The sequence below is a fragment of the Mus caroli genome, chromosome 12 (genome assembly GCF_900094665.2).
Source record: "Mus caroli chromosome 12, CAROLI_EIJ_v1.1, whole genome shotgun sequence".
NCBI classification, from domain to species: domain Eukaryota; kingdom Metazoa; phylum Chordata; class Mammalia; order Rodentia; family Muridae; genus Mus; species Mus caroli.
In genome coordinates, this window is record NC_034581.1 from 52,094,128 (window position 1) to 52,110,085 (window position 15,958).

At 50.4% G+C, this 15,958-nt stretch overlaps 1 protein-coding gene and 1 long non-coding RNA gene across 4 annotated transcripts in view; both read right to left on the reverse strand.

The window, feature by feature from the left end:
- Window positions 1-1,773, reverse strand: part of LOC110307464 — a 39,483-nt gene extending 37,710 nt beyond the window's left edge. Inside the window, exon 1 of the long non-coding RNA XR_002379394.1 lies at window positions 1,148-1,773. This is a non-coding gene — a long non-coding RNA (uncharacterized LOC110307464). The remainder of the gene's footprint in view (window positions 1-1,147) is intronic.
- Window positions 1,774-4,332: 2,559 nt separating this feature from the next.
- Nkx2-1 (NK2 homeobox 1) lies at window positions 4,333-9,265 on the reverse strand. 3 transcript variants are annotated; one of them, XM_021179509.1, is made up of 4 exons: window positions 8,160-8,235; window positions 7,555-7,699; window positions 7,071-7,456; window positions 5,276-6,163 (listed from the first exon to the last, which is right to left on the reverse strand). In XM_021179509.1, exons 2-4 carry the CDS (start codon window positions 7,692-7,694, stop codon window positions 5,418-5,420), a joined length of 1,272 nt encoding a protein of 423 aa, XP_021035168.1. In that variant the 5' UTR covers window positions 7,695-7,699; window positions 8,160-8,235; the 3' UTR covers window positions 5,276-5,417. The 3 variants fall into 3 exon arrangements, with proteins under 3 accessions (XP_021035170.1, XP_021035168.1, XP_021035169.1); XM_021179511.1 differs by lacking the exons at window positions 7,555-7,699; window positions 8,160-8,235 and adding an exon at window positions 8,666-9,265 and having other exon boundaries at window positions 4,333-6,163; XM_021179510.1 differs by lacking the exon at window positions 7,555-7,699 and having other exon boundaries at window positions 8,160-8,236.
- Window positions 9,266-15,958: the final 6,693 nt, after the last annotated feature.

The window sequence follows — 15,958 nt, forward strand, 5'->3', positions numbered from 1 at the left end:
CTACATACAGAGTAAGTAGAAACAGATGTTTAAAATCAGGGGAAAGGAGTAATTTACCAAGTCCTAACACTGACGATGTTTTGTTTCTGTTTTTATTTATCTTTCAGGCACGACACAGCAGCAATAAACTTACATTGGGAACCCCTACCCCCAACCAAAAAGACATTAAAATAGGAAAATGTTACCCAAAATTATGCAAGAAGCCATAACAATAAAGATAAATATCTAGGAAGCAGAAATAAAATGGGAAGTTATCAAATGAGAAGGACAGAGACCAGGGGTGTACCTAGATACTCTCCAAGTTGGCATTAGGTCACTATCAAAAAGAAATGCAGCCACCACTTCAGCTGTGGTTTCAGATGTGGCAAGCGGTTGTGCAGTCTCGCTGACCTAGCTCTTCCTCCATTCCTTTAAGACATCATCATCAAAGAAAGTTCAGAAATGCAAATGTGTGGGGTAGGGGTGAGGGTTCATGCATGCTGCCCTTGACTAAGCCCTTCAATAAAATACATACTTTACTTTCACCCATACCAATTCCTTGGGACGCTGAGAGGGTAACTGCAGAGAGGCCACACCTTCCAAAAGCCACTCACTTGAGGAGACACCAGAAAACTTTTTGTTGAGGCAGGATCCCAAACTGGGTGCCACTGAAGGTGAGCTGAAGCCCCAGAGACACAATGGTACAGTGAAGCACACACAACCAGTAAAGTAGCAAGGACCGGATGAAGGTGGCTCCAGGCATCTGGGAACAGGCTGAGCAAGGGAAACACCACCTCCATCCCTTCCAATACCAATGTCTTTTCGTTTGAAACAAGCTTCTAAACAGCGGAAGGATCATGTTATCTCAGATTCACATTTCCCAATGGACTTCCCCACTAATAAAACCGTCTGCTCACCCGGCTTCGCTCTAATAACTGGGGAGGGATGCGAAGGAGGAGAAGCTATACTAGCGGATTGAAGACGTCGTCCCCAACTCGTTGTTTATAAAAAATGAACTCCTGCCTGGTTTACTTTAGCTCATCAGGCAGTAGCCATTTAGCCTATATCAGCATGGTTCACACAGATTCTGTATCCCTCCCACCCCCACCCCATCTTAAATTGGCCGGCTTTTAAGATAAAGACATAATAGAGAAAGCATTGACCTTACCTGGTCCCTAATGAGTTGGAAGTCAGAAAACCTCTCTCTCCTTCCTCTTATCTGGGATCGCCTGAGAAGAGACTCAGGTCTTGAGACAGCTTCTCAGTCCTCATTGCTGCCCAGATTCCGGGCAGCCCGAAGAGTGTGCGGCCTCGAAAGTCTGCGAATCTTCTTGGGCTTTCAAAATCAAAACCAGATCCAAACATCGCCAATGGAGCTCCCAGTCCAGAGCACTTAAAAATCTCTTGGAAGACTCTCAAGCAAGTCCATCCCTACGAAAGGCCAAGCACTAAGCAGTGGCAGGGAGCGCTGTCTCCTCGAGGCCCTGATAGCCCCGCAGACGTGAACGCCGGTCTCGGTCTCGATGCTCGCTAACTGGACCCAGACACCGCTTACCTTGTTTTCGTGGGCTCCAAGCTATCTCCACCTGACTAGGCCCTATCTCCAGTGTATTCCCACAAACTGTGACATTTCTTTCCTCGTCTGCCTCTTGGCCTTTAGGACCCAACCTCTATCCTAGTGGATGGCCGCACCAACCCGGGATCCTTTTCTCTCCCACTCAGGGCGCTTCTGTCCTGTAGCTTTCGCCACTTCTCTAAGCCCAGCCAATCCACCGCCCTCCAGCTGAGAGAACTGCTTCCCCTTCTCTTCGGCCCCAGAGCTCGGGGTTCCCAGGCTGGGGCGGGGGTGGGGAGCCGCTTTGGGATGCTAAACATCAAACAAGCCAAGCCTGGGGTTTCAGGCCCCGAAGCCACTAGAGCGGCTCTCCAGGGCTCTCGAGAAAGTCCTCGTGTTTACATGGCAGGGTTGGGTGGGGTGGGGGAGAGGAGCAAAGAGGAGGATGCTGTCTGCAAAATCCCCCCACTGCCTGAGCCATCGCGGTCTGGGTTGGGTGGGATACTTGTCAGGGGGCAGTTTCTAGGGCATTTGTTCTATCAGCTCACTGGGAAAGCTTGCCCATCTTCCACCAGCTCAGTGCCAGGGCATCTCCAGAATGTTTTTTTCTTTTCCTGGGAGGTCAGAACCGACCTGAGCCTGAGTTTTTGAAAGGCTTAAATAAGAGAAGACCTCTTCTAGATGCTGATCAGGTTGCAGATTGTGTGGTGGTAGGTGTCCCCAAACTGTGGGGACTTAAACCTTGAACCCAGCTCACCTTAAACCCAGCTCCTAGTTTCCTAAAGAGACACGCCCCAGTCAGCATCCTAAGATTGCTTCTGTAGCTAACACTTGTTCCCTAGGTAGGAGCTGAGGGAATCAGAGTGAATGATGACAAGAGAGGACCAAAGCCCAGTTTGTTGGGTCTCATTGCCAGGGCCCTCTGAATTCACCTATCTGGGGGGGGGGGGGGCACAAGTAAACAGACTTCAAGCTAAACCGGCTGGGGAAGAATGTATTTGCTAGGAACTCCAACTAACCCAAGGAAGATAAGACAGAGTGCTACATTACCCTCATATTGTTACTCTTCTACAATGCAGAGAGCCAGGGCAGCTTGTGTCTAGAGCAGGCTAGGCCCTGTCCCTGTCTGGGCTTGTGCTGGCCAGTGGAACTGGTCGGGCTAAACTCAACCCTCACTTAGGAGTTGAACAGCAGCTGCCAACACCTGCCTCTCCTGAACAACCACTGCCTGCACTCCTTGCACCAACAGAAATAATTACACTTTCCTGGTTTCGTTTTTTTTTTTTTTCCAAAATGTGAGGTCTGCTAAGAGGAACCCCACACATAACCTGTAGGCTCTCAGGAGAGTCAACCAACTGTCCTTTCAGAATATCAGAGTACCTTCAAGCTATGAGAAGCCATATCCCAAAAGGCAGGACTGGTTTTCTCAGGAAGAGAAACCAGCTTCCATTACTAAGGCACGACAAGGTAGAAATTCCCTGGTCATCAGCGAAAAGACTGTCAGATTTAAGTCCATGTGTTTAAAACAAAACAAAACAAAACAAAACCCAATCACCAAACCAAACCAAACCCAAGATTCTGGGGGAGAGATGCAGTGGAGAAAAACTGAAACCAGAATGTGATAGAAGATGATGGAAAGAGGAAAGATGGGATAGTTGAATATCTCAGTGAAGAGTGACCTTGTACTAAAAGCTCATCAATCGCCATAACAGACCCTTGCAGGCACCTGGCATCTGCTGCCCACAGGCTGCCTTGCCTGTATCACTTTGCCAGGGGCGACCATACAAATCAACAACAGTTCACCCAAGGAGCTATAATTTTTGTCTCTGCCCTTAACTACTCTTCTACGACTCCCACCACAACTGGAATGGTTTTCCCCCAATTTTATGTATCTGATGAAAGTCAGAGGTGGGGATGAGGGCGGTTAAAATGATTTTGGTTTTGTTTTGGAGAATTGGTAGAGAGTTGGGGATAGGAGAAAGAATAGTTACTAAAATGATTTATGTCTCCAGATATGGAATGTACTGGGATAAAGAAAGCTCAGCCCCCAATGTCTTGATAGAGAGAGGCATGCCTAAGCTGGCCACCAAGTCCACATGGAGACAATACACGAAGGAGAGTTCTTGGGGGTCAGGGGGAGCTGGTGATCCCCGAGCAGGAAGGATCTTTATTTATTTATTTATTTATTTATTTATTTATTTATTTATTCATTTAGAGTGTTGAAATAAAACCCAGAAACTCTTTACTTTTGGAAACCAGCCACCAAACAGAATCTAAGGGTGAGGAGTTTGGGTGAGAATTAGAAATACAGGTTTGGCATGCAAATGTACAAAAGCAATCTATTTACTAAAACTGATGGTTCCTTTGGAGTTATTTTAAGTGGGTGGCTCAGATGTGTAAAACCAGCTTTTGAGGCTTCCCCCCAAAACGGAAACAAACAAAACTAAAGCAAAAACAAAACCAGGAAAGCTTGACTCTTAAAAAAAAAAAGCCCCCCTTTTCCTGTTTCTTCCTTTACTTCTCCCTTCCTGAGAACTAGTTTACTTTTCACTCTCTATGAAATAGTCTCGGGACTGCTTAAGTTTTGGTTCCACTAACGTTCAAAACTGAGCAAAATTCCTTTTTCTTTTGAATAGAAACTCTGGAATTGACTTCCTTACCTGAGTCAGAATGCTGAACTCAAACCCACGAATTTGGATCCCATCAGGTTTAATTCCAACCGCCTTCCCGAACCCATTAAAAGCCAAATCAAAACCAAACAAAAAGAAAAGGGTTTTAATCAGAAAAAAAAAAACATCTTTTTTAATCCGTATAATTTATTAGAAGCTTCTTAGGAACTATATTTAAGCCAAATATCTACATAAGTTACAACAGAAAAAAAAAAAAAAAGGATTGGTGCTGCAAATACCAAACTGCCAAATAATATACACAGGTTTGTCAATGCCCCTTTGAAAAGTGAGGGGCTAGGGACTGGGACTGGGGTTCTTTTTACAACATAATGTACAGGTTACTAAAAACTAGGCATTTAGTCCAACTTTTAACAGCATTTTACAGCTACAAGTTCACATCAAACCTAAAACAATTTTCTGAAAGGCCAGCCTGGACTGAACCTGTAGGGCCAGAGGGCGCCTGGGAGGGGACACTTCCTTTGTGTCAGGTACAAATGGGTTATGCTGAAGACTCTTTCCTATCTCCAGCGTCTGTCCTCCCTTCTGAAACATACAAACAAACGAAAAATCCTGGTATTTACAAGCAAGCTCACTTTGCTGGCAGGGTGCATCCACAGAAAGTTTTCCGTCTTTAGAGTTCAGGGCCATGGAAGCATAGAACAGGCTCCAAAACTGTGCCATGCCTAAGCTTGCGAACCCATTTGAACTACCAGAAAGACACCCCAAATTTGTTCTCTGTCCTTCTCTGTTTAAAGAATCCGTAAAGGGTTGAATTTGCTTGGCTGTTTCTATTTTCTTTTTATGTAAAAAAACAAAAAGTCCGCAAGTTTTAGATAGGAAAGAGAAAGGAAAGGGGGAAAGATGAAGGAAGAAAGAAGAAGAAAACATGGAAGAGGAGGGGGAGAAAGAAAAGGAGGAGCGGGGACAAGAAGGAGGAGGAGGAGGAGGAGGAGGAGGAGGAGNAGAAGAAGAAGAAGAAGAAGAAGAAGAAGAAGAAGAAGAAGAAGAAGAAGAAGAAGAAGAAGAAGAAGAAGAAGAAGAAGAAGAAGAAGAAGTCGTCCAGCAGTTTGGTCTTTGTGTACTTTTCCTTGGTCTAAACATAAACAGGTTCTTAAGAAAAGTAGAAGCGCGTGGAGCAGCGGGCGAATGGTGGTCTTTGCGGAAGGCAGAGGGGAAGCGTTGAGGTCGCGCGGGGCTCAAGCGCATCCCACGTCTCACCAGGTCCGACCATAAAGCAAGGTAGAGCAAGACATGGCGCCATAGTCCGAGCCCGAGGAGTTCAGATGGGATAGGCTGGAGACCTGGCCCTGCAGCCCTGCGGGGCTGGCTGCGTGGTGCGCCAGGTCCGGGGACTGCCCTGCACTGCCCGGCTGGTGGCCTGGGTGTGCTCCTAGACCCGCGCCACCGCTGCCCACCGAAATGGCCGCGGCAGCCGCTTGCGCCGCCTGCGCCTGCTGCTGAGCTTGTTGCTGCGCGTGGCTTTGCAGGCTGGCGGCTCCCGGGGCAGGGGCGCCCGCCTGGCAGGGTTTGCCGTCTTTGACTAGGACTGGCACGGCCACCCGGCGCGGCGACTGCTGCTGAGCTTGCTGCTGCTGCGGGCATCCCGCACCGCCACCGCCGCCTCCGCCGCCGCCGCTGTCCTGCTGCAGTTGCTGCTGCGCCGCCTTGTCCTTAGCCTGGCGCTTCATCTTGTAGCGGTGGTTCTGGAACCAGATCTTGACCTGCGTGGGTGTCAGGTGAATCATGCTGGCCAGATGCTCGCGCTCCGGCGCCGACAGGTACTTCTGCTGCTTGAAACGTCGCTCGAGCTCGTACACCTGCGCCTGGGAGAAGAGCACCCGGCGCTTCCGGCGGGGCGCACTGGGCAGCGGGGCCATGTTCTTGCTCACGTCCCCCAGCGAGCCCAGGCCGCCCATGCCGCTCATATTCATGCCGCTCGCCGGGCCCATGAAGCGGGAGACTGTAAGCGACAAACGCACAGCGGTCGGCTGGGGCCGGGTCCGGGGCAACCCCGCTTTCTGTGCCCTTGGCCCGCCGGCCCCAACTTTCGACGGCATCCTCCTCACCTAGGCCGCCTAGTGCTCTTTCCCAAAAGAGGCCCAGCTATCGGGCCGTGCCGTCGAACTGCTTAAGGGTTTAAAGTCTAGCTACTCCTCATCGGTGTCAGTGTCCCTTTAGACCCAGAATGTGCAGTGAGGGAAAAGGGTTGCTTTGACTCCTTTCGTGCCCAAGCCAGGTGGGAGACCCAAGGGTGCAGAGAGCTGGGGTCAGACGGTAGACCCCCAAGTTCAGAAGCTTAACAAAAGGGAGTTTTCACTTACAAACGCCCCAGCTTCCAGGCGCTTGGCCTCTCTGGCTTTCTCTCTTGCAGGCTCTAGGTGAGGGCACCCACCCGCCCGACCCACGTAGAGCCTCCTCCAGAGCTGCGCGCCCTCCCAACCCACCCAGAGGGAGACTTTTAGAAATCGAGGCAGCCCACCCGGGATGCATCCCAGCAGGGCGGCTCTCTCTACTCGCTCCTCCTGGTCCCTAACTCCTCTGGCCCGAGTTCCTAGCCTCCCTAGCCGAGTCCCGGGTGGGCCTCCCTTAGCTCCCTGAAGTCTTCAGCATCAAGTCTGTCCTTGGTGCCTGCGGTGGTCGGGTGCTAGCACCCGTCCGCAGGACCCCAACTCTTCTAAGTGCCTCCTTTGAAACCCTTGCCCAGCGGGGGGAAGAAAGTCCAGCGCCCTCACCCCACTCCTACACAAGGCTGTTCGACTGCCCACCCCGATGCCCAGCGCCACCGGCGGGCGCCGCACCTCGCGGGCCGCGCCGACCGCGTCTCTGGTGCTCAGCCCGCGGCCCCGCGGCGGGGCGGCCTCACTTACTGGCGGGGAAGCGCGGATCTGGGTTGGCGCCGTACCATCCGGGGCCCGAAGCGCTGTTCCGCATGGTGTCCTGGTAAGGCGGCAGCTCGCTCATGTTGCCCAGGTTGCCGTTGCAGTAGCCCCCCACGGCGGAGTGCGAGAGCTGGGGCACCCCCGCCGCCGTCATGTGGTAGGCGGCGGTGACGGCGCCGTGGTGCCCCACGGCGTGCTGCTGCATGGCTGCGGCCGGCGGGGCCGCCTGGCCCTGTCTGTACGCTGCGAGCGGAGCCCCGAGGCCGCCGCCCTCCATGCCCACTTTCTTGTAGCTTTCCTCCAGGGGACTCAAGATGTCAGACACTGAGAACGGAGTCGTGTGCTTTGGACTCATCGACATGATTCGGCGTCGGCTGGAGGAGGAAGGAAGAGGAGGAAAAAAAAAGGGAGAGGGGGAAGGCGAAGCCTCGCTACTTTTTTTTTCTCCCTTTGCCAAATATTCTGGTGTTACCTTAACGCCGATCTTGTTGGATGTACACGTAACGGAGTGGACCGAGTCCGCCTTAATTGGCTTGAGTGGAGGCTCGGGGGCTGCCTCGCGTTTGTTTTAGCCCGGCGCCAGGTTTTAGGCAGCCACCAGAGGCGGGGCATAAGCGCTAAAGCAACAAGACAATAGAAGCCTACATCTTGCCCGAGATAATTAGCTTACATGCTGATGACAAGGTAAACACCTTTAAGCTTCACTTGTCAAGATTTTTAGGTCTCAAAGAGAGAAAGAAGGAGAGAGAGAGAGAGAGAGAGAGAGAGAGAGAGAACCAAAGCATTACTTTCCCCCTCCCTTGGACACCCCCACCCCCATTTTTGTGGGGTGCCTGTGGCGCGCGAGGAAAAGGCGGGGGAGGGAAAGGAGGAGGGAACCGGGAGCGGGAGGGCCAGAGGTGGGGTAGAGAATAACCCAAGGGGAGGGATGGAAAGGAGAACGGAAGGTGAATACTGCTTTGCAACCAACTTGGGGAGTTACAAAGTGGAACCGCGGTCCAATTCGGTCGGGGTTCCGGGGTCAGGGGCTGGCCTTTGGGGGAGAAGGGGGCTGAGGAGCAGGGAGCGGGGTTTCACCTGAGCCTGCCGGGGCTGCTCCTCCCTCCCGCTGCGGCCTCCCAGCCCCGCGCCTTCCCACCGCCTCCGGACCACATCGGGCTTCGCTGCGCTGAGCCCCAGTCACCACCAAAAGAGTGTGCGAGTCTGGGGATGAACCCTGGGGCTGCACTGTTGGTCTATGTGTCTGTCAGTCTGTCTGCTTCTTCTGCCGCCGCCGTCAGAGGGACACCTCTGCTCCCCGCCCCCTTTCCCCTTACCCGAGAGAATCCCAGCGGGCGGAGGGGGAGCTGAGTAAGGGAACGACTGCCTCCGGGAGGCTGTCACCGATCCCCGCGCCACCCCCCACCAAGCTCCTGGCTCCCTAGCGGACCAGCCCCCCCAGCCCACCCCCCCCCGCCGCTCCCTTTCTCCACCCCTTTTGCCGGCCCAGGCAAGTACACCGCTGGCCCTCTGAGCTACGAGGCTAAGGGTGCGGGGGATTAACAGGAGAGTCCACCACGGAAGTTGCCCCATCTCGAACAAACCTGGTGCCCCTGACCCTTGCCCATGGCCTGGATACTTCGGCTTCAGAAGCTGGTGCTGTCTTTCCGAGGACATCCCAGTCCCAGCACCCCAGCTCAGATCCCCGCAGTTTTCCCTTCCGATGCTTCAGTGGAAGCCCGGGCGGGGAGCCGCGTGAGCGCCCGCAGATCCGTTGCAGAGTGGAACTGAGTCTGAACCCCGGTGGAACTCGTTGTCCGGGAGGAGGCGAATATCTCGACGCCCGCAGCCCAGCGGGCGGGAGGCTGGGCTGAGGCTCGCCTCCTCCCGGAGCTCAGCCATGCAAAAGTGCACTTGCTTCCCCGGGAATAACCAAATATCTTTGTCTAAAGTGGCGGCGTAAATGGCCGGTCGCTTTGTGGCCACGCTGGATATTAGTAGATGAGGATCATTCTGCTTCAATTGGGCGCCTCTCATCCGGCTAGCAAGAAACTGCTTAGGAGGAAGTGGGTTTCCTGTCTGAGCGTTCCCAGGCTTCAAGTGTGAGCCCCGCGCCTTGAGGGTCCTTGGGCGCCTGGCAAGGGGGAGCTGTGGGCTGTGCTCCCTAGCGGGGCCGGGGGCGTCAGCCTCATTGCTGTTACCAGGTCAGGATCAGCAGCTAAGTGGGTTACCCAGCCAAGCCCTGCATGGCACAGATTTGGAGACCACCTCCGTTTTTTTTTTTTTTTTCTCCTTGGAATTTAAGCGTTTTCGTTATTGTTTGTTTTTGTTTTGGCTTTGCTTGTCTGCTGTTCGAGCTTTCTTGGAGCGCTAGAGGCTGGGAGGGCGGAATGCTTCCTGGCCCGGCAGGTGCCTCCTAGACACTTCGGCGGCCAGTCAAGGAGGCTTCTTGATTTTGGTTTTTGTTTTCACATTTTCTTTCCCCTCCTTGTAGTGAGGGAGCTCCCGATAATGAACAAGCAGTTTTGAACTACTTAATTCAGCAGGGTAGGTTTCTTTCCATTAATAGCAATTATAGTATGGAAAGTTGTTTTATTTGCTTTTTAAGATCTCTCCTTGAAGAGTGCTCTCTACTCCCTCAACACAAAGCCGACGACTATACTAACATTAGCTTTCCTCACCACCTACCTCCATCGTGAAGGGAAGGAAGGCTCTGGGCACCAGCGGGCCTCCCATCTGGGCCCGCATTTTCGAACCGCCCCCGAGGTGGCTTTGAAGCAAGGAACCCCGACTTTAAGCGGCCAGGTGCGTTGTGTCTCGTGTAGCTAAGGACAAGTGGAAAGCAGAGCTCTGGCTCTCTCCTTTCCCAGGGACTTCTCTGGGGGGCGCTCTCAAGATGAGCTCAGACCCCATCTACAGCACTTTGGTCTACAGTGTCGAGAGTGCAGGGAGGGGAAGCTACGCTAGATCAAGTGAACGACGACGGAAAGGGCAGGCAAAGCATAATGCAGACCTAGTCTGAAGGCGCGACCCAGACCTGCTAGCATTGGGAACGGGATCGTCTTAGGAAGTCCCTGGTCCTCCGTCTCCCTTTAACCCCGTTATTTTATAATTGTTGGTGGTCATAGAAACACCAAGTGTAGAGTGTCATTTGTCTCTCCCCGTTTTAGTGCCACTTACAGAAGGAGGTAAGGTTTCTTCAGAAGGTTTTTTGGTGAGATTTAAGCAAAACCAGACACATCAAAACACGCCCAAAGCTTTGAGGGAAGAAAATTAAGCTCACTACCAAGGTCGATATTTCTGTGTCTGTGGTTAATATCAAATCCATTGCTTCTTCAGAGGCCTGCTAGTCTGGAGTGAAAGGTTTGTTCAGTCTTCTACAGTCTCTGGGCCGTGCAGCCCGGACCTTCAAAAACACCAGCAGGTGGCCAGTTTGGGAGACTGTAAACAAGCTGAGTCTCAGCCCTACTGTAGCCAGGGGCCCCATCCCCAGCCGCACAGCACTAGGTAAGGTGCTGAGCTTCAGTCAGAGTTAGAGGGGAGTGACGCCTGGCAACCCCCATGCTTTACCCTGAAGGGGAGGGGAACTGGACTGAGCTTCAAACTTCTCCTGCTGGCACCAACACCAACAGCTCCTATCTAGAACTGGGGGTGAGGGGCTCTGTTGCACTCTGTGACTTGAAGCAAATGGACTTCTCATACTTCTGCCCCTTCATAAACACCCACCATTCTGGATTATTTCCCGTGAGCACTGATATCCACAAGATGAATTCTCAAGAGCCTTTGGGGGTGGAGAGGTGGTGGTGGAGGGGAGCCACCTATTTATCTCTGAACTCATCCACGCAAAGATCTTGAGAGTTCTCACCAGGTTAGTCTTTCTGACTAAAGAGCATGCTGCCTCTCTGACTCATCTTGAACAGGACCCACTCGGGTTAAACCAGAGATATTTTTTCCCTTCTTGTAGCTGTGGATTAATTCTTGAAAACCTAGTCCACCCCTCATGGCTGGTGCCTCCTGTGCTGTCAGTAGACTAGCCTTGTGGCTGGCAGGACAGAGCTCAGCCCTCATAAGGTTCAGCCTCAAGGGACCTCTTTAATCTCACTATTTAGGAATCAAAGGGCTGCAGAGACTCAGGCTTCACCAGAAGAGCAGAGTAACCATTAGTCTTTGCAGCACAGTGTAGTAGCAGAGGGACACTTCCTTCTTCCTCTCCAATGTCTTTTTGAAAGCTCACTGGTAGAAAGCTAGAGAGAGGATGTCCAAACCAGATCTACCACCTGCCACCTACCCCTCAGTTTGCTTACTTCCAACTCCCATGAAACCCTTCACATCTGCCAAGGGCACTAGGTATGCTCCTTCTAATGCTGCAAAGTTCAAAATGTTATCTTACAATTCATGATTCACTTAGCAACTACTCTTGGAACCCATGCTGTATCCGATATTTGGTGGGCTAGGGCAGAGTATTTAGCCATTAACAATCTATCTATGGCAGGTCTCCACCTGAAGCTTCCATATTAGTGCTAGATCACTGCAGTGATGTATAATTACTTTGTAACAAGCATTGAGAAAGGGGGCGTGTCCTAGTGAAGTTTTGTGTCCCGGTTTAGCTAGGTTAGTGCTGGGGGGCTGGGAGGGGATGGAGATGCCCCGGAGTAGAGCTCAGAAACCTTGGTGTCTGAGACCAGGCTTTACCACTTTCTGATTATGTGAGCTCCACCATCCCTTGGAGCAAATCCCTTTATACATGCACATGGACACATGCATGAATGTGCACATACACATTGTGTGTGGGGATGTGGCAGAAGCCTGCCTCATACAACTTCCTACTTTGCTGTGTCAGTGACTTAAATAATCGGTGATGAGATGCTGTGCAGGAGTTCGATCGTCTTTAAACACATTAGCACAATGAATTGTTGTCATTCAGTATTTCAGACTTAAACTTGGGGATCAAGCCTCTAATGCTCTGTAAGAAGCAACACCCAAGACTCTGATAGCTACTGCAGGTAGAGCATCTTTGCTGTGCTGTGCTTGGGAGGACTTGATGGGGCTGGGGAGATATCTCAGTGGTAAAGGACACTTTCAGAGAGACCTGGGTTCTATTCCCAGCACAGGATTTATGGCTCATAACCTTCTGTATTCCAGTTCCAAGCAATCTAATGCCTTTTTTTCAGGTCTCTGCAGGAACCAAGCATGCACTTAGTGCATATAGACATGAAGTCTCTCTCTCTCTCTCTCTCTCTCTCTCTCTCTCTCTCTCTCTCTNNCACACACACACACAATTTTTTAAAAGAGTGGGGTGGAGGCAACCTGGCACAAGAACAACAGAAAGTGGGGAGAGGGGGTTTGCTATTCTCTAACCCAGAGATCCAAGGAGTGCCTTCCAAACATGGCTGGTTTCTGAAAAGTTTTCCAAGACCCCTCCTATGCTTTCCCAAGCTTTGAAAGCCTCTTTGGGGCCCTCACTAGGCAGGCTGAGAATCAGGACAGCTTTGGAGTGTTGTAAGGAAAAGATCCTACTGCCAATTCTTTTCTTGGCTTAAAACCTTTGAGATATCAAAGTCATGGCTTGTGCGGCTTGTGTAGCTGTGCAGGGCTGGAAGGACCATCACAGCATCTCCCTCTCGGACAGGAGGACGCTCTTGTGGAAATGAGATTCCATCAGAGAGTCCTTCCAGAGAGTCCTCCCCCTCCCTGCCTCCCAGGCCTTGGGTGGTGGAGGAGTCCTCTCTTCCCTTGCTCTTCCTTTAGGTCTCAGTCCCAAGTTGTAACCAAAGCCCTTATGGGCTCCCAAATTCCGGGGAGGCCCCCTGTAGGGACGGGGTTTGAGGCTGGAATGAATCTAAAGGGTGGATGATAAAGAAATGGGAAGCAAGCACTAAATCATACTTTGAAATGAGGGGGACGGAGATCTGACAGACAGAAATGAGAACTTGGAGCAGGGCGCAGACAGCGCTGGGCACACTCAGAGTAAATGGTCAGGTCTCCTTACTCAGTTTCTCCTCTGAAGGAGTGAGAGATGGGGACTGAGAACCTCAGCCAGTCAGCACTACTCTAAAGAGTGTTTTAGAGGTGCTGACCGCTAACAAAGATCCTCAGGAAGGCGCGGTTGCTTTGTCCCAGGACCTGGGCACATTCATTTAGCTTTTTATATTATAAATTGCTTGTTATTGCTATTGGGTGCTGCGGTTGGAACTCGGGACTTCGCGCATGCCAGGCGAGCGCTTTGCAAATGAGCTACATTTCCAGTATCTCTCATTCAGCTTTAGCTGACTGATCCCCCTTTCAGCCTTCAATCACGTTTCAAATTTTGTTGCCTGTAGTATGCTTTATTTTCTGTGAAGTCGCTACAACGGAGTTCCCTTCTCCAGTTCTCCTCTGCAACCTTTCTCTTTTCTTTCCTCTTCCCTCCTACCCGACACTTGCCCTCACGAAAAGTTTCCACCGTACTGTCCCAGGCCCGCTTTGGTGATTTCTGCCCGACAGTCTGGATTCCTCTTCGCTGTCTAGGTGTTGAAGCCTGACAGATGCAGACCGATGCGATCCGCGGCGCCCTCTACTGGTCACCAATAGAAATGTATCTCTACAGCCTCTTGGGGAAGCTTTGCAAGTAATTGGGTCATGGAAAGAAAGACTGGTAAGTTGAAAGAGACTGGTGGTGGTTAACCTTCCACCTATCCTCTCAACTGCTTATCATATTACACACTAGTTCAACGTGTCAGGCTTTTCATAGGTGTACTCGAAGCTTTTGCAATATAGTTCGTGATTGACTTAGAATTAACAAGGCACCTTCTGTAAATCAGGACTGGAGAAGCCACAGCAATACCTAAATTCTTCATCTAATTAGGCTTTAATGTATAATTGTGTTACAGGAATTTGCTTTTCAAGTCTGAGGGCAAGTGGACATGCATTTGGTGGTGAAGTGGCTTTTACTTTCTGCATTTCCAAAGCCTGAAGAAATGAGAGGTACTTGCTGGGTGGCCTGACATTGGGCGCTCTAATAGAATAGCTGCCAAAACTCTTGAAGGTAGAAGCTTTCTAGAATTATCATCACCTAAGTAAGAACCAAGACCACCTGCCCAGGGGTGGCACCACCTACAGACACATCCATAGGCTAATCCTATGGGCTAATTGACAGTGTATCCTTCGATTGGGCTATGACAGTAGATCCTTCAAGCCAGAGCACAGTTATTTCTGCTTGCTTTTTAGTCAGGCTAACATTGAGAACCAGGGGCAAGAAATAACTCAGAAATATGTGAAAATGAGCAGGCTTAAGAAAAGGGCACATTTTAGGTGGACAGAGTAGAGAACATGGCAGGAGTGATCAAAAAATTTTAAAAGAAGCCACATATTTCATATTGGGACAATAGGAAAGGTCTTTTGGGGGTCAGACCTATCAATGGAAATCTCCAGGGTATAAAAATATGAAGTCACCAGAGTAACTTTTATTTCAAAAGAGAGTTCTGGAATGCTGTTCTGGAAAAGGGCTTGCTGGGAAAGGGTTTCCCTAAGGCGAGCCACATGTGGAGGTACTCAGAGGCCATTGCAACCATGGGAAAGGGGGCTTGGTTACTTCTCAATCTGGTAGCAGAACATAACACGACCCATACAGTGCTGGGTGTGCGAGCATAGTGAATGCAAGGGTTCTGGTCTACAGAGGCTGGCTAGGCTCAGGAAACAACAAAGTGGATGAATCTAGAGAGTAGGTAGCATGCAGAGGGGACTGCCTGGAGCTCAGGTGTGGAGTTGAGGGTGATGTCAAAGTTGCAATGGAGACTATATTGCAGAGACCATGGACATCTATCAAGGAAACTAGAGGTAACAAGAAGAGCTGCTCCCCAGGAAGCCTCTGCAGCATCTGTGCTGTAAATCGCAGGGAATATGGATGGGACTGCCCAACCTATGGGAACTTAAACAATGCTCGTAGTACAGCCCTAGATGCTGGACATCTGGCATGGGTCACTTGCCTTGCTGGTCTTTAGTCTTGTTCTGCTTTGGTCTTCTCTTCCTATGCCTGCATTTTTCCCTTCTGGAAGGAAATGTTTACTTTGTGCCATTGTAGATTGAAAGTATGTAACTACATACAATGCTTTCAACAGGCACAGGGCTTACAACTAAGGGCTTACCTTGAAACTCAGTAGAGACTTTAGTTTTTCAAAGTCACCACTCTGCCACAATCCCCTTCTTCTGTCTCCTGTCATTTCTTCTCAGGGTCCATTGTTGGACTCCTGTCTTAAATATTTATCCCCATGGCCCAGCTATCATTTCTGAAAAGTTCTGAAATTCATATTTCCAATATAACTTCTGATTTACCTTCCAGACGGCTTCTTCTTTAAAAAATAAAGATTTATTTTCTGTATATGAGTACACTGTATATAGCTATCTTCAGACACACCAGAAGATGGCATTGGATTCCATTACAGATGGTTGTGAGCCACCATGTGGTAGCTGGGGATTGAACTCAGGACCTCTGGAAGAGCAGTCAGTGCTCTTAACCACTGAGCCATCACTCCAGCCCCAGACTTTTTCTTCTTGTGTATGTCTATTATGCTTGACTCATTCCAGTCTGAACTTACGAAGGCTGTCTTGCTGATTGATGCTTGCTTGTGCTTATATTTCAGTAACAGCATTAGTATATCCTAACGGTCTTTGCTCCCATCATCTGACTCCTCCACTAAACTCTCCTAATAATCAGCTTGGGTTGCTGTAACCAAAGGTCAGACTGGGTGTCTTACACCACAGATGCTTTTATTTAAAGGATTAATTCATTTGTGTAGTTTTGTGTGAGTGTGTTGCTTGTATGTACATATGTATGTATGTGCACCACATTTGTGCCCTGCAATGGTCAAGGAAGATATATGGAACTGGAGTCACATACAATTAAGTGTGAATTGTCATGT